At 38.9% G+C, this 25719-nt stretch overlaps 1 protein-coding gene across 3 annotated transcripts in view; it reads left to right on the forward strand.

The window, feature by feature from the left end:
- The window catches only part of SYNE1 (spectrin repeat containing nuclear envelope protein 1), a 448877-nt gene that overhangs the window by 393219 nt on the left and 29939 nt on the right, over positions 1 to 25719 (forward strand). For all 3 annotated transcript variants that reach the window (XM_061207647.1, XM_061207645.1, XM_061207646.1), the window contains 3 exons: positions 12507 to 12669; positions 22849 to 23036; positions 23929 to 24079. In XM_061207647.1, the coding sequence (XP_061063630.1) occupies positions 12507 to 12669; positions 22849 to 23036; positions 23929 to 24079 (502 nt within the window). The remainder of the gene's footprint in view (positions 1 to 12506; positions 12670 to 22848; positions 23037 to 23928; positions 24080 to 25719) is intronic.

Consider the following 25719-nt stretch of genomic DNA (forward strand, 5'->3'; position numbering starts at 1 on the left):
TTTATTTATTTATTTTTGGCTGTGTTGGGTTTCGTTGCTGTGCGCCGGCTTTCTCTAGTTGCAGCGAGCGGGGGCTACTCTTCATTGCGGTGCGTGGGCTTCTCATTGCGGTGGCTTCTCTTGTTGCGGAGCACGGGCTCTAGGCGCGTGGGCTTCAGTAGTTGTGGCACGTGTGCTCAGTAGTTGTGGCTCTCGGGCTCTAAGAGCGCATGCTCAGTAGTTGTGGCGCATGGACTTAGTTGCCCTGCGGCATGTGGGATCTTCTCGGACCAGGGATCGAACGGGTGTCCCCTGCATTGGCAGGCGGATTCTTAACCACTGCGCCACCAGGGAAGCCCCCAATTAAATTAGAATTTAATTTTAATTACGGTCAGTTGCACTAGGCACATTTCCAATGCTCAATAACCACACAAGGATACTGTCTACCTTATTGGATACTGCAGACACAGAACGTTTTCATCATCTCAGAAAGTTCTGTTGATCAGTGCTGGCCTAGATAATTAAAAGCATTTCTGAGCCTTTAGCTTTCATTAAGAGTCAACATAATTTGACTGTAACTGTAATTTCTGTAAAAAAAATTGGTGTAACTGTAATTTCTGTAAAACTGTCTTCGAGAACTCTAGCTCTCATTTTATCAGTGGACCTTATGCAAAAACCCACATGGCAATTTTTCCAGCGCCTAGCACTAACAGAAAATGTCTTTTACCATCAGTAGTTCAGAGCTTCTAATAATAGAGAATACATTATTAAACATTTCCCATCTTGGTATCTAGGAACGTCAGACTCAAGTTGTTTGCCCTGCTGTAATGACTTTTTTTTAGTTAACTGGACTCTCTAATATAAGGATATTCTTCTTTCGTCTACCAAACCTAAATACCCATCACCAAAAACAAAGCACACATTAGTTATTTGGTTCTTTTTTTTTTTTAATAATAGTTTTATTGAGATACAATTCACATACCATACAATTCATATATCAAAAGTATAAAATTCAGTGATTTTTAGTATATTTACCGAGCTGTGCATCCATCACCATAATCAATTTTAAAACATTTTCGTCACCCCCAAATAAAAACTTTAACCCCTTTTTTCCTTTCTGCCCTCCCTCCTTTTCCTCCAGCCCCAGGCAACTACTAATCCACTTCCTACCTGTTTAGGTTTCCCTATTCTGGACAGTTCATATACACGATATCATACAATATGTGGTCCCTTATGACTGGTTGTTTTTAATCTGTGTTTTAATTATAATTCCCTTCAACATTGTATAGAAGTAAAAACAAATATAACTTTTAAAAACTATGGAATGCCTCCTGTTTATGAAGTACTTCCTCTGCAATGTTGCTACAGGGCAGAAGCTGGCAAACTCTCTGCTTGGGGCCATATGGTAAATAATCTAGGCTTTGTGGGCTGAACAGTCCCTGACAAAGCCCTCTTCCATTGAATCACAAAAGCAGCCTTAGACAGTGTGTAGAGAAGCGTAACAGGTTCCAGTAACATTTTATTACCACAACAGGTGGCCAGACATGGTTTGCAGACATCCCTCTGGGATGTAAAGATGAAAAAGAAAATGGTTCCCAACCAAATAAGGGTAAAAGATAAAGTGAGGATACACGTGACTCCTCACCTCAGGGCCTTCCCCTTTCTGTTACTTCTTCCTGCGCTGTCTCTCCTCTGTCTGGCCAGGCCAGCCCCTAGTTCTTCTTCATGATCCTCCTTTTCTCTAGATTAGATTAGATTCTTCTTATCTGCTCAGTAGACTTTCTGTACAGAGTCCATAGCATTTCTCTTGATTATAATAAATATCTCGTGTGATAGATTGTTTAAAGTTTCTTTCCTCTATTGAAATGTAAGTATCTAACTTGATCGCCACAGTAATCCCAGAACCTAACATAGTTCTTTGCATATAATTGTCACTCCAGTATTTGTTGAGTTTCTCAATCTGAGACATAGTGTGTGAAATGTGCCCTACATACAGATAAGAATATAGCAGAGCCTGGGCTTAGGGCTTTTGCCTGAATTATAAGGTGTTTCTGCTTCACCTACACCGTGATGTTTGGCAAATTACTTATCTTCTCAGTACTTCAATTACACGGTGTAAAAGGTTACCAGGAGGATTAAATGAGGTGGTACCTGTAAACCACTTAGCCCAGTGAAGTACTCAGTCAACAAATGTCAGCTGTCATCCCAGAGGGAGTTTAGAGGCTTGTGCAGTACAAGGAAGGCTTTGCAAAGTTGTAGCAGCTGCCTTCAGAAGGGGTTTCAGTCTAATGGGAGTTCTGCCCAAACTAGAGGAAAAAGAAAACTTAATTCTTGGAATTTGTGGCTGGTATTACCTCATGGTGATCCATTCAGAAAAGTCAAGCCAGGATCAGGAATTATTTGATGCAGCAAGCAAGGAAATGACCAAGAAATAATCAAGAGTCCTAGGTTTAGTTCACCTTGTTCCAGCTGTGTGACCTAGGGCTTAACTGTATAACCTCTCTGAGCCCTATATTCCTCATTTTCAAAATGTTCATTAAAACAACTGCCGCATCTCCAATGAGACAACATAGGGGAAAGGACCATGTATACTATAAAACGCTATATGTGCCAGTCTTATTCTTTTAGACGGCTGCAGAGCATTCCACAGTTCATTCCACAGAACATTCCACATTCCATTTATACAACGTGATTTATCCAGTATTTTCCCTATTGATGGAAATTGATATTATTGCCGTCTTTTGGTACTACAATAATTGTGTCTTTAAAGCCTTGCCTTATGTTTAATTCATTAGAATAAATATATTGTGCTAAGGATAATGAACATGGGGAAAAAAAATTAACCCATGGGAAAAACTATATAAAGTAAAAGGGAATTAAACTAAGGAAATAATGGCAATAAAATTTTTTAAAGATCTCAGTTTTTTAAATGTTAGTCATAATCAAGAAAAAACAAATTTGTCTACTGTTATGGAATTATGACCAATATATTCCTTTAGCCAAATTTACATATTTACATTCCTGATAAAAATAATATATCAGTGGAGTGATTGTTTTATAAAGAATTCACAATAGTATATCTTTAAGTAGCAGGATTTTTAAAATAATTTTATTTATAACCAAGTTGTCTAGAATTTTTTAAATGTAAAACACAGGTTTGTTTCTTTCATAAAGAAAATGTATTACTATTTTAAAAGCAGTCAACTCACACAACCAGAACCAAATGCTTTGTTTTATTTTAGTTGCAATTCATATTGGCCTTTAAAAAAAAAAAAACTTAGCAAATGTTCATTATCTATTTATTTATTTGTAATTTATTTGTGTGTATGTATGTTAAAATCCAAAAAGGATTTAAAGCAGACAACATTAGTCATTTTTTATTAAATTACCAGAAATGAGTAATTTGGGAGCTTATTTTCTTTAAAAGCTTAAATTATGAAATTTATATAGAGTCAGTGCAGAAAATTTAGAAACTCTTGAAATTCACAAAAGAAAAAAAGTTATCTGAGATTCCACCAAGCAAATGAACAGATCCTTTTTAAAATTACCTTAAAATGAACATGTTATTTTTGTCACTTTATATCATTATTTTTAAAAGGACAAAGGTTTATGTAAGGGGAGAATAGTATTTCTTCATTACTTTTCATGCTTAGATAGTCTTTTTAAAGGTGAAGAGCAAGCACTTTCCCACAGAATATCTTGTCCATCCCATCTTCCCAAACAGCCCCTAAAACTCCCACTTGACACCACTTAACTGGCAAATCAGACTGAAGAAAAAAAGCAGTTGCTCCTTTTTGCTACTACAGTTTGCCGCCGTACTTGTAGAGGTTTTGCTTGTTTGCATTTGGGTCGTTTATCTTTGCAAATATCTTTTCCAACTTAAACTGCCTGCGAGAAAAGTAGAAGGTCCTTCCAGAATGGCAGAGTGTCTGCAGCCGGTCTTATTTTCGATACCCTTCTTTCTTTAGACCTGGAGCCTCCCCCTCCTAGCAGATTACCCTGAGCCTTTTCCCTTCTTACACTCGTGGCCTACATTCCAGGAGATCAAGCCTGGCACATGTTAATGAATGTAGGTTTTATTTAGAAACATGACCACTTGTCACTCACTGCTCAGTGTCATATTGTCAGGCAGAGACTTACCAACATTTGTCTGGAGTGAGCATTTTCATACTTCCATACACAGGCCGGGGAAACTTTCATCCCCACGCAGGATTTAGCCTTTTGCTCTGCAAACCTGACTTTTGCGAGTGGAAACTTCATGGTGGTGGCGGAAGATCCGTGTGCCCTGAGGATGGCAGAGGACGGCTGTGTGGACGCAGACCTCCCCGATTGTAACTGCAGTGTCACAAGGCAGGCATCTCCTTGAGTTTCTTCCCTTGGGCATAGCTTTCATGTTACGTGGGGGTTATAGGATGGATGCTGGAGCTTTAATCCATAGTTGTGTTGGCCAGTGTTAAGTGGAGATGACTGGTGTGAGGAGGTCGTTGGCCGTGGACTCCTAAGAGTTATTTGTCGGTTTGTTTTCTTGTCTCCTACTGGGCCTGCGGAGCTGGATGAAAAGGTTAATGGACTTTGTTATGGTTCAGTATCTACTTGTCTTGGGACTGGATGCATCATACAAGGAGTATGGTTACAGCAGAGAGCCTGAGACACAGGAAAGAGATTCAGAAAAACATTCAGTGGAAAGATCCTGTGAGTCCATCATCTGCTATTTAAAGGATGGGCTCCTGCTGAAACTGAAATTCAGTCATGGCCAGTTCACAGCTTTGTAGCTGAAAGCATTCCCTTTAATAAATAAAAATCTACGCATGTTTCAGGGGCCTGGAGGGTTTTGTGTGTGAGAGAAGGTTGTTTCTGTTTTATGTATGTCAGTAGGTTTTGGTCACTGACTAGTATAAAGGTTTTCAATAGTATGTGCAAAATATAGAAGGTTATGTCTAAAACGGTAATTTAGTGCATTATACAAATGTTTACTTCATGATTTTTTTTCAGTTAGAATAACATTACATCAGGAATTTTCATTTTGTTTTTAAAAAATATTTCTCTTATACCATAACATCCCCCAAACAAATCCCTACTGATGAATAGAATTTATTAATGGTGCTTTTGGTTCTTTTATATTGAGAACATGAATTTTTTTGTTTTGGTTTATGGATCTACTAAATTTGTTTGAAGGAAAGTAATGAGGTATATATATGAAATATGTAGATATATGTGTGTATATGTACGTATTCATGTGACAATATTAAGAAGCTGGACAACTGGATTTCGTAGTAGAATCCTCCTCAAGAAAGGTCAAGTGTGCAGGAAACACACTAGACTCTGAAAAGGGAACCAGAGTGCAGGGACTTACAGATTCACCGGGCTTGCTAAACTTACCCAGACGTGTGCCGTCTGTAAACACCTATTTTGAATTATAACCCTGTATGCTACCAAAAGGAATGTTGCTCAAACTTCTTACAATGATAAATAAAACTATTGTGATGCTTCACCCAAGGATTTCCTGTAAAGAAATGATGAAAAAAAATGTGGGACATTTCTCTTAAAAAAGAATGATCTTCGTCCTGCAAATATCAAGTTTAATAGCTCAAGGATGATGTATGGGGGCCTTATCCCACACCTTCTCTCAGTTCACATCTGCTCCCCCCAACACACACACAATGTATTTTGCTATTTGTAGTCAAATACATTTTTTTAAAAATGAGAAAGGAGAACCACTTAAGCGTTCACCCTCCCTGACTTTACTAAGATTTACACATTCATTTGAAAGAGGAACTGGCCCCTAATAGACTGTATGAACAAGCATTTCCACGTCACTATGCCCTTGACATATTGCACTAACTGCTCTGACTATTGGAATTCCTTCAATGTTATACAAGATTACTAATCCAGTAAAATATTTGGCTACTGTAGACAATATCCAGTGGAACAGTGTTTACTTATATCCCTTTGTGCTTTGGATCTTTTGATCATTTTTGTCAGTGAATTTTGAACCAAGAAAATGAATGAATTTTAGTCCTTAGCAGATAGATCATTTGCAGATGTTGGACCTAGAGGAAAATTTAAGTATACATTTAATATCAAATAAATTAAATTAAAATATGTTAACAAAATAAGCAATATTTTAGTTAGAACACTAATTATTAATGTTTAGCAGGCATTTAAATAGTACCCAACTTTGTGCAAGGCACCAAGCTTAGTCTGGCAACCAAAAGTGGAAAGGGAAAACCCGAAGTGGAAATTCACAGTTCCAGCTTTCCAGGAACTTCCCATGAGGAGGAGGAAGGTGAGCATAAATAATACCAGGAAGTTCGAACAAGGGTAAGAAAGAAGCAGGCACTGAGTGAAGTACCCTCCCAGCCTCTAGGTCCACACAAAACCCTGATGATGTTATGAGTTTTCTTTAAAACCCCATCCCAAAGCATAGTCAGCATTCAGATCCTATCAGACCTGAAGACAGGAAGCTGGTCCAGTGGGAGAGGTTCCTGAGAGGACATTCTTATTGGGGTAAAACCAAGATGGACATCAGTGCAGTGAGCCATTCTTCAGTCCTATTCCAGTGGGTTTATTGATTGTAGACTGTCCTTTCCATCTGGGACACTAAAGCAGGATGGCCAAGGTCATGTTAAATCCTAAGCCCGTACCATGGTCGTTGGTAGAATATGCACCCCGAACTTTGTACCCAGTAGCTGCTCAAAAACTGTCATTCACTGACCGACACTCAAGTGAATTTTGTCTGACATATGAGAGAAATATGAGTGGGTTGTATGTAACAGTTCTTGGAATTATTTTACAAGGCTAATGCCTTGAAATGCCCTAGAGACAGAGTACAAATTGTACTTATAAAACTAACTAGAAAAGTATTATCTTGAATGGAATTATGAATTATGATAAACATATTGCGATGCATGTTTTCTGTTCCCTATCAATCCTATATATTGTGGCAGAAGAGAACTCGCAGGCAGTTCTATTTTTGGTTTTTTAAGGAACCTCCATACTGTTCGCCATAGTGGCTGTATCAATTTACATTCCCACCAACAGTGTATGAGGGTTCCCTTTTCTCCACACCCTCCCCAGCATTTATTGTTTGTAGATTTTTTGATGATGGCCATTCTGACTGGTGTGAGATGATATCGCACTGTAGTTTTGATCTGCATTTCTCTAATGATTAATGATGTTGAGCATTCTTTCATGTGTTTGTTGGCAATCTGTATATCTTCTTTGGAGAAATATCGATTTAGGTCTTCTGCCCATTTTTGGATTGGGTTGTTTGTTTTTTTGATATTGAGCTGCATGAGCTGCTTGTAAATTTTGGAGATTAATCCTTTGTCAGTTGCTTCATTTGCAAATATTTTCTCCCATTCTGAGGGTTGTCTTTTCGTCTTGTTTATGGTTTCCTTTGCTGTGCAATACCTTTTAAGTTTAATTATGTCCTATTTGTTTATTTTTGTTTTTACTTCCGTTACTCTAGGAGGTGGGTCAAAAAGGATCTTGCTGTGATTTATGTCATAGAGTGTTCTGCCTATGTTTTCCTCTAAGAGTTTTATAGTGTCTGGCCTTACATTTAGGTCTTTAATCCATTTTGAGTTTATTTTTGTGTATGGTGTTAGGGAGTGTTCTAATTTCATTCTTTTACATGTAGCTGTCCAGTTTTCCCAGCACCACTTATTGAAGAGGCTGTCTTTTCTCCATTGTATATTCTTGCCTCCTTTATCAAAGATAAGGTGACCATATGTGCATGGGTTTATCTCTGGGCTTTCTATCCTGTTCCATTGATCTATATTTCTGTTTTTGTGCCAGTACCATACTGTCCTGATTACTGTAGCTTAGTAGTATCGTCTGAAGTCTGGGAGCCTGATTCCTCCAGCTCCGTTTTTCTTTCTCAAGATTGCTTTGACTATTCGGAGTCTTGTGTTTCCATACAAATTGTGAAATTTTTTGTTCTAGTTCTGTGAAAAATGCCAGTGGTAGTTTGATAGGGATTGCATTAAATCTGTAGATTGCTTTGGGTAGTATTGTCATTTTCACAATGTTGATTCTTCCAATCCAAGAACATGGTATATCTCTCCATCTATTTGTATCATCTTTAATTTCTTTCATCAGTATCTTATAATTTTCTGCATACAGGTCTTTTGTCTCCCTAGGTAGGTTTATTCCTAGGTATTTTATTCTTTTTGTTGCAATGATAAATGGGAGTGTTTTCTTAATTTCACTTTCAGATTTTTCATCATTAGTGTATAGGAATGCAAGAGATTTCTGTGCATTCATTTTGTATCCTGCTACTTTACCAAATTCATTGATTAGCTCTAGTAGTTTTCTGGTAGCATCTTTAGGATTCTCTATGTATAGTATCATGTCATCTGCAAACAGTGACAGCTTTACTTCTTCTTTTCCGATTTGGATTCCTTTTATTTCTTTTTCTTCTCTGATTGCTGTGGCTAACACTTCCAAAACTATGTTGAATAATAGTGGTGAGAGTGGGCAACCTTGTCTTGTTCCTGATCTTAGTGGAAATGGTTTCAGTTTTTCACCATTGAGGACGATGTTGGCTGTGGGATTGTCATATATGGCCTTTATTATGTTGAGGTAAGTTCCCTCTTTGCCTACTTTCTGGAGGGTTTTTATCATAAATGGGTGTTGAATTTTGTCGACAGGTTTTTCTGCATCTACTGAGATGATCGTATGAATTTTCTCCTTCAATTTGTGAATATGGTTTATCACATTGATTTGCGTATATTGAAGAATCCTTGCATTCCTGGGATAAACCCCACTTGATCATGGTGTATGATCCTTTTAATGTGCTGTTGGATTCTGTTTGCTAGTATTTTGTTGAGGATTTTTGCATCTATGTTCATCAGTGATATTGGCCTGTAGTTTTCTTTCTTTGTGACATCTTTGTCTGGTTTTGGTATCAGGGTGATGGTGGCCTCGTAGAATGAGTTTGGGATTTCCTCTGTCTGCTATATTTTGGAAGAGTTTGAGAAGGATAGGTGTTAACTCTTCTCTAAATGTTTGATAGAATTCGCCTGTGAAGCCATCTGGTCCTGGGCTTTTGTTTGTTGGAAGATTTTTAATCACAGTTTCAATTTCAGTCCTTGTGATTGGTCTGTTCATATTTTCTATTTCTTCCTGGTTCAGTCTTGGGAGATCCCTAGAGTTTTAAAGGACATGTTGCTCTTGACATTTTTTCCAAGCAGATACCTCTTTAGTTGAACCAAGTTGACACCTCGGAGATGGAGATATTTTGCTTATCTGCCATTCATTTCTATTAGGAGCAGTGTCAGTAAGGTGACCACATTTCCTGAACCAAAAGGTCCAAAGTATAAAAAAACTTATGGTCTAAAAGCAGAATTGAATTTTAAATAAGGGTTGTACCAGAAATCATTGATCATGTACTCCTCCTCCGTATCACCTTTCTTTTTAGAGCCATCTATGTACATACATCCAGTCAGCCATGTCAGGCCCTCAAAAGGGACTCAATAGTCAATTTTTGCTACTATTACTTGGTAATAATAGAGTTGATAAGTACTATCTGTGTCCCTCCCAAATTCCTGCTGACACCCTGCCCTCACTGGGAAATAACTTTTCAAATCTAATTTATCTATCCCTGCTCTATGCCCTTGATCCTGCCTCCTGTGCATCCTCGCTCCGTCATCTGTATTCATCTGTAATTTCTCTCCTTTTTCTTCTGTCTTTGGCTCCTTCCTCATGAGTTCCTTTTTCTCTGCCTAAAAACATTCTAAAGCGATTCCAAAACATTAAACTGCATTAAACAAAACAAACAAACAAAAAATCAATTTTTTCTTGTAGCCAGATCATTCTACAGGATTCATACCGTATTTACTTACCTTTGCTGCCTACTTTTTAAAAATAATTAACAATCCTCTTTTATCATAAGTGTATTTCTCTGAAATGCGTCCTGTTTTCTGTTTCCATAGCCCTTGCTGAACTATTCACTTAGGGTCAGCAGACCTCTTCTAATGAATGGCTCTTTTTAGGCCTCATCAACCACCTTGCTCTGCCTTTGACAAAGTAGACCAGTGATTCCAAACTTAAGTATGCCTAGGGCTTACTTGGAGTGCTTGTTAAGTGTAAATTCCCTGGCCACACCCCCAGAGGTTCTGACTCAGTAGGACTGGGTTGGGGTCTAAGAATCTGCATTTATGTGAGGCAAACCAGGTGAAATCTAATGAAGAAGGCATTCAAATCACACTCTGACCAACACTTTCTTCTTTTTTAAAATCATTTTTAATTGAATGTATTTGACACACAACATCATGTAAATTTAAGGTGTACAGCTTGTTACTTTGATACATTGATATAATGTAATATGATTGCCATTGTAGCTATATTTATCACATTACAAAATTATAGTACAATATTGTTGTTTATATTCATTTTACTGTGCATGAGATCTCTAGGGCTTATTTACTACTCGTTGCAAGTTTGTACCCTAAAATACCATCAGTCTTATCCCCCACCCCACTACCAATTCTTTCTTGAAACATTTCCTGCCTTTAGTTTTATGCTACACTTCCCTGCTTCACCTCCTTCCTTTCTGATTATTTTTTCTTCAACTGTGATTCCTCCTTCTTTAACCTTTTAAAACTCATTCTTCTTAGTCCAACCCCTTTCAGGATGAAACACATCCTTTCATAGGGCTTCAACTCTATGCCAACAGTATGTAAACCTATGCGATAAACTTCGTCGTGTCTTCTGGACCTAAGAACTATATTTCCATACATGTCTAGCTGATCCCACAGCCTCATCATACCCCAAACTTAATGCACCTTTAATCCCAAGAACTTGCTCCTCATTCCTGTATCCTCTGAGGCAGCAGCATCTATCTAGTCACCCAACTGGAAAAGACATCATTTCTTAACTCCTTCTGCCTCACGTCATGTCGGTTCGTGAATTTAGCAATCCACTCCTCACCGCTATCCCCACTGTTTCCAAGTGTAGGCTTTTGATGCAAACTGCTTGGACTATTCTATTTACTTCCTGAATGAGCTCTTACCACAGCCTTGCCTCAAACTTACGCACTCAGAATCAAAACTGATCTTAACATTCCTCTGCTAATAGATCTTGGGAAAGTTCTTATTTATCTTTAAAACTACATACAAATCCATTGTCATGTCACTATGGGAGTTTTATAATCTTACTGCCATCTGCCCATCAGTCTTACCTCTTACCACTTCTTATCTCTTTTCTGTTTCTCTTCCCCATCCCTCCACCACTGATCTCCTTGGCATTGTGACACTATTTACCTTCAAAATCTCTGCTCTTCTTCATTATGTTTCCTAGGCCAGAAATGTTCTGCTTGGCTTGTATCCACCTCTCAAGATGCAGGTCACATGTCATTTCTTCATTTTCCTTCTTTCATCAAAGTCCAAGCTCCTCAAAGGCAAGGATGAGACTTTAGTCATCACTGTTTATCTATCACCTAGCACCATACATGTTGGTAGGAGGAATAAAGAAATGAACAAATGGTAAATGAATGAATGATTACTGAGCATGGCCAGACAGAATTGATCATTCTTTATTTATTAGCCAGAGACTTCGTTCACTTCTTTAGTTTAGTTCTTACCACACTTTGTTATATTTCATTATTTCCATGTTCAGATTTCTGGTCAGATTGTACATTTCATTAAGAAAATAATCACATCTGATTTATTTTGTCTTTCTGGCATCTTACATATAAAGTGTCCACGGATGATTGTTAGAGAAATGACAGTTCTTAAAGGAATGAGTTTTTACTCCTTCCTGGTGAGAATGGGAGAACAGTTATTTGTCGTTGTTTTTTAAGCATGCTATGTAGTGAATACTATACCGAATTAGGCTCTGCAGGTGGAAGATGGGATACCTGCCCTTTGCCACTTAAAATCCAACAGGTCCTTAGTTACCTTTAATGTGATATGGCATCATTAAAACTCAAATTGCTTAAGTGCATGTGACAACTCACTGATAGTTTTATCTTCAGTATGCTTTCTTCTTTTGACTAAGTTTCTGCCACAATATTGCTGAAATACATCCCACAGGGGGTGAAATGATTAGAACCATGGATGTGTAATCTGTTTGGTGACAATCCATTGGAAAGGTTAACTTTTTCCTCCCAGTTATTCTTCATAGTAGTATAAATTATATTATTTGCAAAAGTCAGGTAGTATAGATTATATTATTTGTGAAAGTAATAATTTCTGTGACAACCATGAGGTTTCTATCACTGTTATATTAGTATAGCTGTGCTGAGTATAACCATGGTTGGTATTTTTTTAATGTTTCCCATGTATTGGCACCCTCTGTCATTCACCTCATTTAAATCTCACAAGTACTCTTACTTCATTTCCATTTTATAGACAAAGAAACAGAGACACAGGAGGGGTGTACAACTGCCCACAGTCACACAGCCGGTAGGTGGCTGAGCCAGGCTGGACTCTGGCTTTAGACCCAGTGCTGGCTTCTGCTCATGCGGGAAACATGAGTGAAGCCTCTCACTGAAGTTGATGTCTCTTCTTCTCTGCCCACAGGGTAAAGAAGCTGAAGGAGACTCTGGTCGCCGTACAGCAGCTGGATAAGAACATGAGCAGCCTGAGAACGTGGCTGGCCCACATCGAGTCAGAGCTGGCCAAGCCGATCGTCTACGATTCCTGTGACTCGGAAGAAATACAGAAAAAGCTTAACAAGCAGCAGGTAAAATGTAAAACAATGGAAGGAAAGTTAATAGGTTCTTGAAAATCTGTCCTCCTGGCCAGAATAGAGACGTGATTGTGAGATGGTGAATTGGGATGGAAAATCTGGAGGAAGCTGGGCAGGACTGGTGAGAAAGGGAAGGCATTGGCTAGAGAGGTGTTTGGGGCAAATAGGTTCCATCTCCTCACAAAGTTGACTCTTAAGAAGGTCTGCCATCGTAGGGTTAATGTCACTGGTCCGCCAAGAAGTCATCCTAAGATGGTAGGTTAGGTTGAGCTGCAATAATGTATTCAGAACAGTGCTGACAGTTTTGTTTATTTATTTGTGGGTCGCTAACTCACAACCATGGACTTAGAAACGAGCCTTTTTCTTTTTTCTGCATACAGCCTTTGGAGAAAGATCACAGTGCCTACTTAGAGTTTTTAGAGTCTAACATAATTTTGTTTTGCAAGGAGGATTGCATGATCTGCAGACCACACACTGTAATGCCATCTTCATGTGTGTAGCAAATACAGCACCATACACAACCCAGCAAAGCAAAAGAGGGTGACCCTGAAAAATACATACAGAAGGGATTTTCACTTCCCACTCCCCTTGCTTATTCTTACTCAGCACAGTAGACTCCAGCTGTCAGTAATAAACACCATAAATCCCCCATAAGAAGTATTGCTACTTCATGCTTTTAGATTGTCCTTGAAAATTCTGCCTGCACTCTGGTTATTTCCATTACATTAAGCCATTATATTCAAGTTGCTTAACTTTAAAAAAATGTATAAACAGACCTATTTCTTCAGTCCTATGAAATAGTTTGTGTATTTTATTTTACAAAGAGAACAGTTATTAAAATACAGTTTTTAGGTGTTGGATGTTTAAATTAGCATTTATTTTTTAAGAAATTGTTAGCAGGACATTTTTCAATTTTCTGCAAGATTAAAACCCTCTGATGGACTCTCTGATGTTTGAAATTCTGATGATTAACTCTGGGGGTGGTGGTTGGCCTCCAGCTCCCCACATTCTCCTGGAGAGCATGGTAATAATATCTACATGTGACGAGAGTTAAAATGCTAATGACCAGTATTGTAATTTAGCAAATGTAAGAAAATCAAATCAGTATCTAGTTAAATATGGGAAATTGATTATATGCATCTGTAGTTGCAGCCACTACTAAAACCCTAGTAAAATAAAAGGTCAAAACCCACGATGGCAAAAAGAACAGAAGAGAAGATGATAGAGCTGCCAGACATCCGAGAGAATTTGAAAGGTGGAAAGTAGACAGATGAACAGTGATGGTGTTAGCAGAGTGGAGGATGAAGAAAGCTGATTCACGCCACGGAGTTCCCAAAATGCTCACCCAGGAAGTAGAGCTATCAAGTCTGTGGGGCTTTAAAGGGAAGATGGCGTGAAAGTCTGAGAAAGGAGTAGTGAGATGAGCAGATTTCCCCTAAGCCCAGCTAGTCAGGCAGCTCTGCTTCATTGACTCTCTGGAGAAGGCCAACCAGAGGGACTTGGGATTCGATGACACAGGACGCCATCTGTGCTGGAGCCACTCTGTTAAAAACAGAGGGATTAAGTGAAAGACTCTGTGCCAAACCCCACAACATCGCCTCTCACTAGGTCACTAGCCAGGCTTGTGCTGCAGCCAGGATTTACATGAGAGTTTCAAAATCCAATTCAGTTATTCTGTAAAAGTCCCCCTGCCCCCAGAATAAAGTGGAAAGGAAGAAATTACCAAAGTAGTAATGCAGAAAAAGAATTCCCAAATTGAAAATTTACACACTTCTGGGACACAAACCCTACAGGTGCCCAGGAAAATTAAAAACAAAGCTATTATGAAATTTCAGAACATGGGGGATAAAAGAAGATTTTAAGGCTTCCAAGGTGAAAAAGTTGGATTCCTCCAAAACAATGATGGAAGCTAGTATACAACGGCGGAATGCCTTCAAAAAGCTGAGAAAATTTTTTATGATTTAGAATAATATATCTGCCGTTTAATATATAAAATATTTACCTTCTATGCACACATTCACAAGAAGCTAATGAAAGATATGCTCCATATACTGAAATGAGAGGAAAAATAATATTCAACCCAGGAGAAGGAAGTCCCCAGGATGATGGTAAAGGAAAGTCCCAAATGACAGTGGTACTGCAACCTAGGAAGAGCCTGTCCAGACAGGAGTAGGGAGTCTGGGCGCTCTAAGAGGAACATCTCCAAGAAAGAAAACAGTTGAACCAGATGACCTGATGGGCTTAACCATACTGGAAGGAGCTTTATTAGCACCATAAGAGAAAGAATAGCAGTTAGCAATATAATTTTTTTTTTTATTGGAGTATAGTTGCTTTACAATATTCGGTTAGTTTATACTGTACAGCAGAGTGAATCAGCTATACGTATATATCTATCCCCTCCTTTTTGGATATCCTTCTCATTTAGGTCACCACAGAGCATAGAGTAGAGTTCCCTGAGCTATACAGTATATTCTCATTAGTTATCTATTTTATACATAGTATCAATAGTGTATATATGTCAATCCCAATCTCCCAATTCATCCCACACCCCCCCTTTTCCACCCTGGTATCCGTATGTTTTTGTTCTCTACATCTGTATCTCTATTTCTGCTTTGTAAATAAGATCATCCATACCCATATTTTCAGATTCCACATATATGCATTAATATATGATATTTGTTTTTCTCTTCTGACTTACTTCACTCTGTATGACCGTCTCTAGGTCCATCCATGTCTCTACAAATGACCCAATTTCATTCTTTTTTATGGCTGAGTAATATTCCATTGTATATATGTACCACATCTTCTTTATCCATTCCTCTATTGATGGACATTTAGGTTGCTTCCATGTCCTGGCTGTTGTAAATAGTGTTGCAGTGAACATTAGGGTGCATGTGTCTTTTTGAATCATGGTTTTCTCTGGGTATATGCCCAGTAGTGGGATTGCTGGGTCATATTTTAAAGAGAAAAAGAGAGCGAGGGAGAGAGAGAGAGAGAAAACTATTGATTTTAGAAAAACAAAAAGTTATGTAAAAGAAGAAATATAACCATAGCATATTTTGTTGCTTAAATGTGAAAAGTATTAAAAACACCATAATCATGCAGAGAAGTGATTATTGCTCTAGCTATAAGAGGTGCTAAAATAGTCATTGGAGCCCCATGAGTCATGTAGTTTATTCCTTCTCTGCTGTAGAAGCACTGATAATGTCTAACATTTAAAAATCAAGAAATAGCAATATAAACATGTTACTTAGAAAAACAGAAGTAAAAACCAGAAGACAGAGCTACAATAGATGGAAATGGTTGTTTCTGGAGAAGAATCAGGAGTGAAATGAAAAGGGTACTACTTCATTGGAAGCTTAGTAGTAGTTTTTAATCATATCATATTTACTAGTTTCCTTTATGGAAATTGTTTGACCATGATTTTGTAAAAATTGTAGCATTTGGGGATCCATGTTTTAAAAGACAGATAAATAGTAATCTGTCTCCAAAAGGGAATACTTCTGACAAATATTTAAATGGACAGATTAAATTGGTAAGAAATACATTGTCTTCTGTTTCCCTATGTGGAGTTTCTGTATGTCTCTCTTGACAATGTACTTAATTCTTATAGATTTAATTGGGCAGAAATATATATAGACTTGAGATGGCTTCAGAGAACGTTTTGTCAGATTTCTCTGTGTTATAAATGAAAAAGAATGAATCCAGTGACACTATGTGACAATTTGAGACCATCACCAATGGAAGTTAAAGCTGAGACTAAAATTGTGATCTGTATTTGGGTACTTATATAATTATAAGACCGCCCCCCCTCAAGCCTTATTTTATATATTGATCTGAACAAAAACTTTTGAGCAGAAGTACGAGGGGACTTTTCTCCAGTGTTTACTGTGTTAAACTGGTCAAGGTCCTGGAGGTAAATCTCACCAAACTGGGGGGCCCCCATGACTGGGTCGGTCAGAGGTGTCCACACTGAGCCTCCAACAGTCCGTCAATTAGAGTTCTGGGTTTCACACACCAGCGCTGGTTCCCACAGTGGTTTCCCCTTATGAGTCTCCCCTCTGAGAGGGATTCAAAAGTATATGGAGGAGTGATGTCACCAAGACGGTGACGTTAAGTCACCTTAAGTCAGGACGGCATAAGCCGTTCCTGACTTAAGTCCCCATCACAAGAAGACCAACAAGCAACTATCCATAGACAGGACACCATTGTGAAGATCCCAGAACCCAGGGTGAGGCTGCAGCAGCCCCTGGACAACAGAGACCGGGAAGGACCACGTTAGAAGGTGAGAGGAGTGGCTGCACTCTGCCCACATCACCTGCCCCAGGCTGGCACAGCACCGCACCAAGAGTGCCCCAGCCTGTGGTTTCTCCAGTTGGAAAAGAGAGGCCAAGGTGGGGAATTCCCTGGCAGTCCAGTGGTTAGGGCTCCATGCTCTCACTGTCAGGGACCCGAGTTCAATCCCTAGTCAGGGAACTAAGATCCTGCAAGCCGTGGAGCACGGCCGAAAATAAAAAAAAAGAGAGAGGCCAAAGTGAACACCCAGCTCCCCCAGTATTGTATGACGCTTCCCAGGAGGCCCGCTTGGGTCTCTCTTCATGGGGATCACTAAGGAAATCTATGAGGCTCAGTCATGGGAGATCAGATAGAGATGGAGAAGGGGCGTGGGGCTTACAACACCTGCACTCAGATCTTGGTGGACTGCATTCCTGCTTGCAGCTGCACCCAAGCAGAGATGCCAGCCAGCATCTCTGCTCATCAGCAGAGACCAGCCAGTGGCCCCGTCTAGCCTGCAAACTCAGTTAGCAGCTCTGCTTGATTTGGGTCCCCAGACAACTGGCATTACAGGCCTTGGAGCTCTTTCTACCCCCCGGCCTGGGCAGGGAGGCAGATTCCCAACCCCACCCAACAGCTGAGCACAGTCTCCGTACCCCCCACCCCCACCAGGAAGCCTGGCCAGAGAATCCAGGCAGCCAAGGAGCCCATCCAACAGCCCTGCTTGGGCAGGGAGCCAAGCCAGAAGCCCTACCAACTGTTGAACATAGCCTCTGGCCTTGCATAACCAAGGAGCCTGAACAGTGACCGTAGCCATCCTCAGAGCCCAACCTACAACCACACCCAGCCATGGAGCCCAGACTACAACCGTACTCAGTGGTGGAGTCCGACCAAGGGCCTTGTCTGATTGCTGAACACAGCCTGCAACCTTGCCTGGTCAGGAAGCCCAGCCAGTGGCCCCGTCCAATTACCAAGCATAGCCTGCGCCCCCACCCGAGAAGAAAGCTTAGACAACAACCTAGCTAGACCATGGAGCACAGTCTCTAGGCCCACTCACTGTGGGATTCAGCTGGCAGGCTCTCCTAACCAGAGAGCCTGGCCAGTAATCTTGCCCAACAGGGGAGCACAGCCAGCGGCCTAGCTGATGGCAAAGCCTAGACTGTGGCCCTGCCCAACTCCAGGGCACAGCCTGCAGCCCTGCATGATCACAGAGCACAGCCGGAGGCCTCACCTGAACACAGAGTCCAGCCAGCAGCACCCTCTGGTCTGGGAGCACAGCCTGAGACCCCATCAAGAGCAATTGCAATGAGACTTCCTTGGTGGTCCAGTGGTAAAGCATCCGCCTTACAATGCAGGGGACGCGGGTTCGATCCCTGGTCGGGGAACTAAGATCCCACATGCCGCGGGGCAACTAAGCCCGCGCTCCACAGCTACTGAGCTTGCGCACCTCAGCTAGAGAGCCCACGTGCCACAAACTACAGAGCCCACGTGCCCTGGATCCTGTGCATCACAACTAGAGAGAAGCTGACACACCACAATGAAAGATCCCGCGTGCCGCAGCTAAGACCCTATGCAGCCAAAAAGAAATTAAATAAATAATAAATAAATAAATCTTTTAAAAAAGGCCAGTTGCAGAGACCAGCTTGTAGCCCTGCCCAATCACAGGGTCCAACCAGTGGCACTGCCCTGCCAGGGGACGTAGCCTGTGACCTCACCCAGTCAGAGGTGACTGTAGGGCCCAGCCAGCAGCACCCCCAGGCCCACCCCAACCTCAGAGCATGGAACGTTTTCCAGGAGAGGTTATATGTTAGATCACAAAACTAGTCTTAATAAATTCAAGAAAATGGACATTACATCAAGTATCTTTTCCAACCACAATGATGTGAGACTAGAAATCAATAACAGGAAGAAAGCTGGAAAATTAACAAATACATGGAAATTAAACAACACACTCCTGAACAACCAGTGGATCCAAGAAGAAATCAAAAGAGAAATAAAAAAATATCTGGAGATAAACAAAAAAAGGAACCCAACCTACCAAAACTTATGGGATGCAGAAAAGCAGTTCTAGGAGAAAAGTTTATAGTGATAAATGCTTCCATTAAGAAAAAATAAGGATCTCAGATAAACAACCTAACTTTATACCTCAAGGAACTAGAAAAAAAATGAAAAAACTAAGCCCAAAGTTGGCAAAAGGAAGGAAATCATAAAGAGTAGAGCAGAAATAATGAAATACAGAATAGGAAAACGACAGAAAAGATGAACGAAACTGAGTTGGTTCTTTGAAATTATAAACAAAATTGACAAACTTTTAGCTAGAGTAATCAATTTAAAAAGAGAGAGGACCAAAATAAATAAAAATTATAAATGAAAATGGGCACATTACAAGAAATACCAAGGACCATAAGAGACTACTCTGAACAATTATAAGCCAACAATTTGCACAACCTAGGAGAAGTGGATAATTCCTAGAAGCATACAACCTACCAATATTGAATCATGAAGAAATAGAAAATCTGAGCAGATCAATAATGAAAGGAGGTGGAATCAATAATTAAAAACCTCCCAACAAAGAGAAGTCCAAGACCAGATGGTTTCATAGGTGAACTCTACCAAACATTTACAGCCAATTCATCTCACTCTTCCAACAAATTGAAGGGAAAAGAACATTCTCAAACTCATTTTATGAGGCCAGCATTACCCTGATACTGAAGCCAGATAAGGACACCATAGGAAAAGAAAACTATCAACCAATATGCCTGATGAATATCGATGCAAAAATTCTCAACAAAGTACTGGCAAACCAAATTCAGCAGCACATTAAAAGGATTATACACTGTGATTAAGTTGGATTCGTTCTGGAATGCAAGAATGATTCAACATATGCAAATCAGTAAATGTACTACATTACTAAAATGAAAGATAAAAATCATACGATCATCACAATAGATGCAGAGAAAGCATTTGACAAAATTCAAATGATAATAACTCTCAACAAATTGGGTGCAGAAGGAATGGACCCCAACATAATAAAGGACATGTATGACACACCCGCAGCTAACATCATACTCAGTGGTGAAAGGTTGAAAGCTTTTCCTCTAAGATCAGAAACAAGACAAGGGTACCCACTCTCACCAATTCTATTCAACATGGCACTAGAAGGCCTAGCCAGAGAACTCAGACAAGAAAAAGAAATAAAAGACATCCAGCTCAGAAAGGAAGATGTAAAAATTGTCTCTGTTTGCAGGTGACATGGTCTTATATATAGAAAAATCCTAAAGACTCCAACAGAAGACTTTTATAACTAATAAATTCAGGAAGGTTGTAGCATACAAATTCAACATACAAACATCACTGTGTTTCCATACACTAACAATGAAGCGTCTGGAAAATAAACAAAGAAAACAATCCTATTTACAATAACATTAAAAACAGTAAAACACTTAGGAATAAATTCAACCAAGGAGGTGAAAAATCTGTACTCTGACACTATAAGACATTGATGAAAGACATTGAATAAAACACAAATAAATGGAAAGATATTCCATATATTGGAAGAATTAATATTGTTAAAATGTGCATACAACCAAAGCAATGTATAGATTCAATGCAATCCCTGTCAAGATTCCAATGGCACTTTTTATAGAAATAGAAAACAATCTTAAAAGTCATATGGAACCAAAAAAGACCCCTAATAGCCAAAGCAGTCCTGAGAAAGAAGAACAAAGCTGGAGGCGTCATACTTTATGCTTTCAAATTGTATTTCAAAACTATAGTAATCAAAACAATATAGTACTGGCATAAAAACAGACACATAGACCAGTGGAACAGAATAGAGAGCCCAGAAATAAACCCACACATACACAGTCAACTAATATTTGACTAATAAGAATACTCAATGGGGAAAAGATAGTTTTTTCAAAAAATTGTGTTGGAAAAACTGGATATTCACATGCAAAAGAGTTAAACTAGACCTCTATTTTACACAGCTTAGAAAAATTAACTTGAAATGAATTAAAGACTTAAATTTAAGACCTGAAACCTAGAGCAAAACATAGGGAAAAGGCTTCTTGACATTGGTCTTGGCAGTGATTTTTGAAAGCACAACCAACAAAAACAAAAAGGAATAGGTGGGACTAAATCAAACTATAAAGCTTCTGCACAGCAAAAGTAATGATCAACCAAATGCAAAGGCAACCTAGGAATGAGAGAAAATATTTGCAAACCACATATCTGATAAGGGGTTAATATCTAAAATACACAAAGAATTCCTACAAATGAATAGTAAAAAATAAATTATCCAATTTAAAAATGGGCAAACGACCTGAATAGACATTTTTACAAAGAAGATAGTCAAATTGCCAACAGGTACATGAAAAGATGCTCAACATCACTAATCATCATGGAAATGCAAATAAAAACCACAATGATATATCACCTCACACCTGTTAAAATGGCTATTATCAAAAGACAAGAGATAAAAAGTACTGACAGGGATTTGGAGAAAGTGGAACCCTTGTACACTGTTGGTGGGAATGTAAGTTGGTGCAGCCACTATGGAAAAGAGTATGGACGTTCTTCAAAAAACTAAAAATAGAACTACCATATGTTCCAGCAAGTCCACTTTTGTATGTATCTGAGGGAAATGAAATCACTATCTTGAAGAAGATATCTCCACCACCATGTTCATTGCAGCATTATTTACAAGTGAATACATGTAAACAACCTAAGTATTCATCAACAGATGAATGATAAACAAGGCATTGAATTTGCCCAGAGTTCTACCATGTGAAGTCTTCATATTAACTGCATAGAATGTAAATGCAAAATGTGTATTATTTTTTCTGTTGAGCTTTTAACTCAATTTACTCAAAGTATTCCATTATTAAAAAGGAGGCCTGTTGGTGCCATGTTTTGCTTGCCCTATTCATCAAGGTCCTCAATGTATTTTCCTTTTCTTTTATATAGTTCTCGAATTTGCCTAGCTTTTCTCTTGATAATTCCTCAACTTACTCAGGTAGCTGGGATTTATATTCTTGTATGTATATTCTTCTTCCTGTTTTTCTCCTTAACACCATGTTCCAATGTCTTCTATACAAACTCTAGCTTATTGTTGAATGCAATAACAGTGCCTTTGATTAATTTTGGAGATTTCATAAACTCCATAGACACAAGAAAATAAATTCTGTAAAATATTTCTATTTCACTAAACTGTCGTTTCAAATCTCTTGCATAACCTCTCAGTTATATGGAAGTTATCACAGGAACTGCTGGTCTAAAAATATAAAATAAAAATATTACAAAAATTGAACTTCATTATCATATTTCATATCTTCCTATTTCTGTCCTACATTTAAATTTGCTCACTGAGGAAGCTGCTGATGATAATGATGCCATACATGACAGAAAACCTAGGTGCCTTAAACCATGGTACCTTTTAATGATGGGGGCATTAACTGTTTAAAACAGTTTGCAGATCTTTGGAGATCAAATCCCAGTTTTTGAGTGCCAGCTCTTAACAGGAGCACATGTATTCCTTTGACTGATTGATCTATGGATTGGAATGGAAGGGATATATCTGTGAAGTAGAGACTGGGGCAAGATTCATTTTTCAATCACTAAAGAAGCTCATTTTACTCAATACAGTTGATGTAGTCTCTTTCATTTGTTCAGTTGATATTTTGGCTTTGCTCACATAGCTAAAATATTTCTAGATGCATTTTGTCATACTTTTGAGGTTGTGGTATTTTATAAAGGAATTTGAAGAAACTTCATGCATTCAAGGAAATGAAATATTTGTCAAGGTTTTGCCTAACCATTTCTGAGTCAGTGAATACTGCTGCAGTTTCTCCCATCTGTACGCAAGCGTTTGAATGAAGCGTGTCTCCTTCCCTGCAGGAGCTTCAGAGAGATATAGAGAAACACAGCACGGGTGTGGCCTCTGTCCTCAACCTGTGCGAGGTTCTCCTGCATGACTGTGATGCCTGTGCCACAGATGCCGAGTGCGGTTCCATCCAGCAGGCTACGCGCAACCTGGACCGGCGATGGAGAAATATCTGTGCTGTGTCCATGGAAAGAAGGCTAAAGTAAGCCGGGCTGTGCAAACAGTTGCGAAAGAGGAAGGACCAAAAAAACAAAAACTTTACCCAGAGTGTCTACGGTTCACTATTTGCTTTTGGTTGCAATGTCCAAAAATAGCCTTGGTTTCCCAAAGTTGCCATCATCTACATTTAGTTAGGAAAATAAGTACGTATAAAGGTCATATATAAATATAACAAACCAAGTTACACCTGACCTAACAGTTTAAATATAATTCAGAGAAATTAAAATACTCCCTTGCTGAACAAATATAATGTTACAGAATTGGTGCTCTGGAAAACTAACATTCTTTCATGAAAAAGGAAATAATAAAACAAAGGACTTATCTTTAAGCCCTTTGAAATTCAAGGTGGTAAAAAAAATACTGATATGTTAGAAAATTATCACGGTGACTTAAGGCACATAATCTTTGTGCTCTCTGGGGAACTCTTGAAAGGATAATGTTTATCTTGCTGTCATCGGTCGATTTTGATAAGGGTAAATTTGACATTGAACTTAAATGGGTTTTAACACTAACCTTAGTGTTAGTTCAGCGGAAGCTTGGTATGAGTGTGCACTGCAGGCACGGCCTTGCGCATATACCCAGAACAGTTCACACCACGTGCTTGTCTTACTCAGTTTGACTAATTCCAAATCCAGAGCTGCAGGACGTGTGTTTAAACACACACACACACACACACACACACGCACAGCTGTTTCATCTTAGCTCAAACAGTTGTTTCTTTTTCAGTCTGGGCAAATTTGGCTCAAGGAACGGTTATTGTTTGGCACCCGGCTGCTTGTTTTGGGCCCTCTTAGTCCTGTTGCAGGTATCAGACAGGGTTCTGGAGCACAAACGGTCTCAAGCAATCAGATTCTGTTTTTTCATTTCTGTCTCAGAATTGAAGAGACGTGGCGATTGTGGCAGAAGTTTCTGGATGACTTTTCTCGTTTTGAAGATTGGCTGAAATGCTCGGAAAGGGTAGCTGCCTTCCCCAGCTCTTCTGGGGTGCTCTATACAGTTGCCAAGGACGAACTAAAGAAATTTGAGGTGATTTTCACTTTCAAATATTTCATCTTTGTTTTGCTACGAGAGTAGCCAGCTGGTAGTTGGTGCCCCAAGACCTAAACAATCTGTTCACCCACATATTATTTGTTCAAACAGCTAGGTGATGACTTTCTGGCCATCTTTATTATTACTTCATAAGTAGGCAAAGAAGAAGAGAAAGGAAGTTTTTACTTTAAGATTGTCAAGAATTACAAATAAAGTAGTAATGCTCTTCATTACATTATAGAATTATTCAATTCTGTTAGAAAACACGAATCATGATTCCCCCCAAAAGATCTTGGCATTCTTTTGATTTCATAATTTTTTACAGTCAGCCTTCTAAGATTCAGATATGATGGTTTTCCATACCAAAAAAAAAAAATAAATGGTCATGAAGAACCTAGGGGCAAGACAGGAACAAAGACACAGACCTCCTAGAGAATGGACTTGAGGATATGGGGAGGGGGAAGGGTAAGATGTGACAGGGTGAGAGAGTGGCATGGACATATATACACTACCAAATGTAAAATCGATAGCTAGTGGGAAGCAGCCGCAGAGCACAGGGAGATCAGCTCGGTGCTTTTTGACCACCTAGAGGGGTGGGATAGGGAGGGTGGGAGGGAGGGAGACACAAGAGGGAAGAGATATGGGGATATATGTATATGTATAACTGATTCACTTTGTTATAAAGCAGAAACTAACACACCATTGTAAAGCAATTATACTCCAATAAAGATGTTTAAAAAACAAAAACAAAAACAAAAACATCTATCTGTCTTTCAATGTATTTTCTTGATTTTTTTTTTTTAACCTAACTGGAGCATAGATATGTATGTATTTTTTAATCATTGATAAAATAGAATTGGCTCCAGAATTGATCAAGTATTTTAAATCATAAACCATCTCTAATTATAAATGAAGAGCAGTGCCATTCTTGAGTCACCAAGATTTTTCAATTTTATAGAGACAAAAATAACAGCAGTATAATCGTATTCATAAACAAAGGAATCATTCAGTAACAGATTCTAGTTCCTTGCCATTTGGGGCAGTCTCGAGGCTTGCTCTGTCACTGTGATAGGATGAAATCCCAACTTCTCAGCCTCTCATTTTCACAGAGGACCTGACGTAGCCTTAAGCTGACCATGTTTTAATTTGAACTTTCTTTTCCCATCAGTGCCCACTGATCGGCAGTTGTGTTCTCAGATACACTGACAGAGAGCAGTTCTGATGCATGAATCTTACAAAAATCATTCTTGGTTGCTAAGTCTACCCCAAGCTCCCTGAGACATTTTAAACTAAGACTAAAAAAATCCAACCAAATTCAGCTGGATTCATTTTTACCTTGTGACGCCAATTAACCAGGCATTTTTTGAGGCCTGTTATAGTAAACATGAAGTTTAGTTTTTGTTCTTGTGGAGTTTAAAATCTACGAGTCATAGATGGACAAGTCATGAATCTATAAAAGTGTTCAAGTACTATGTGAAATAAATAAGAATATTCTGATGTCTGAATATGCACTTATATGTAACTATACCACTAAATTCCAGGAAAAAAAAATCCTATCTAAAAGGTTTTCCCTTAGAAAAGTTCTAGTAAAAAGCCACAATCAATTCTGCAGTAGATTTCAGATCATCCCGCTGTGA

This window comes from Eubalaena glacialis, chromosome 12, assembly GCF_028564815.1.
Source record: "Eubalaena glacialis isolate mEubGla1 chromosome 12, mEubGla1.1.hap2.+ XY, whole genome shotgun sequence".
In the NCBI taxonomy this organism is placed as follows: domain Eukaryota; kingdom Metazoa; phylum Chordata; class Mammalia; order Artiodactyla; family Balaenidae; genus Eubalaena; species Eubalaena glacialis.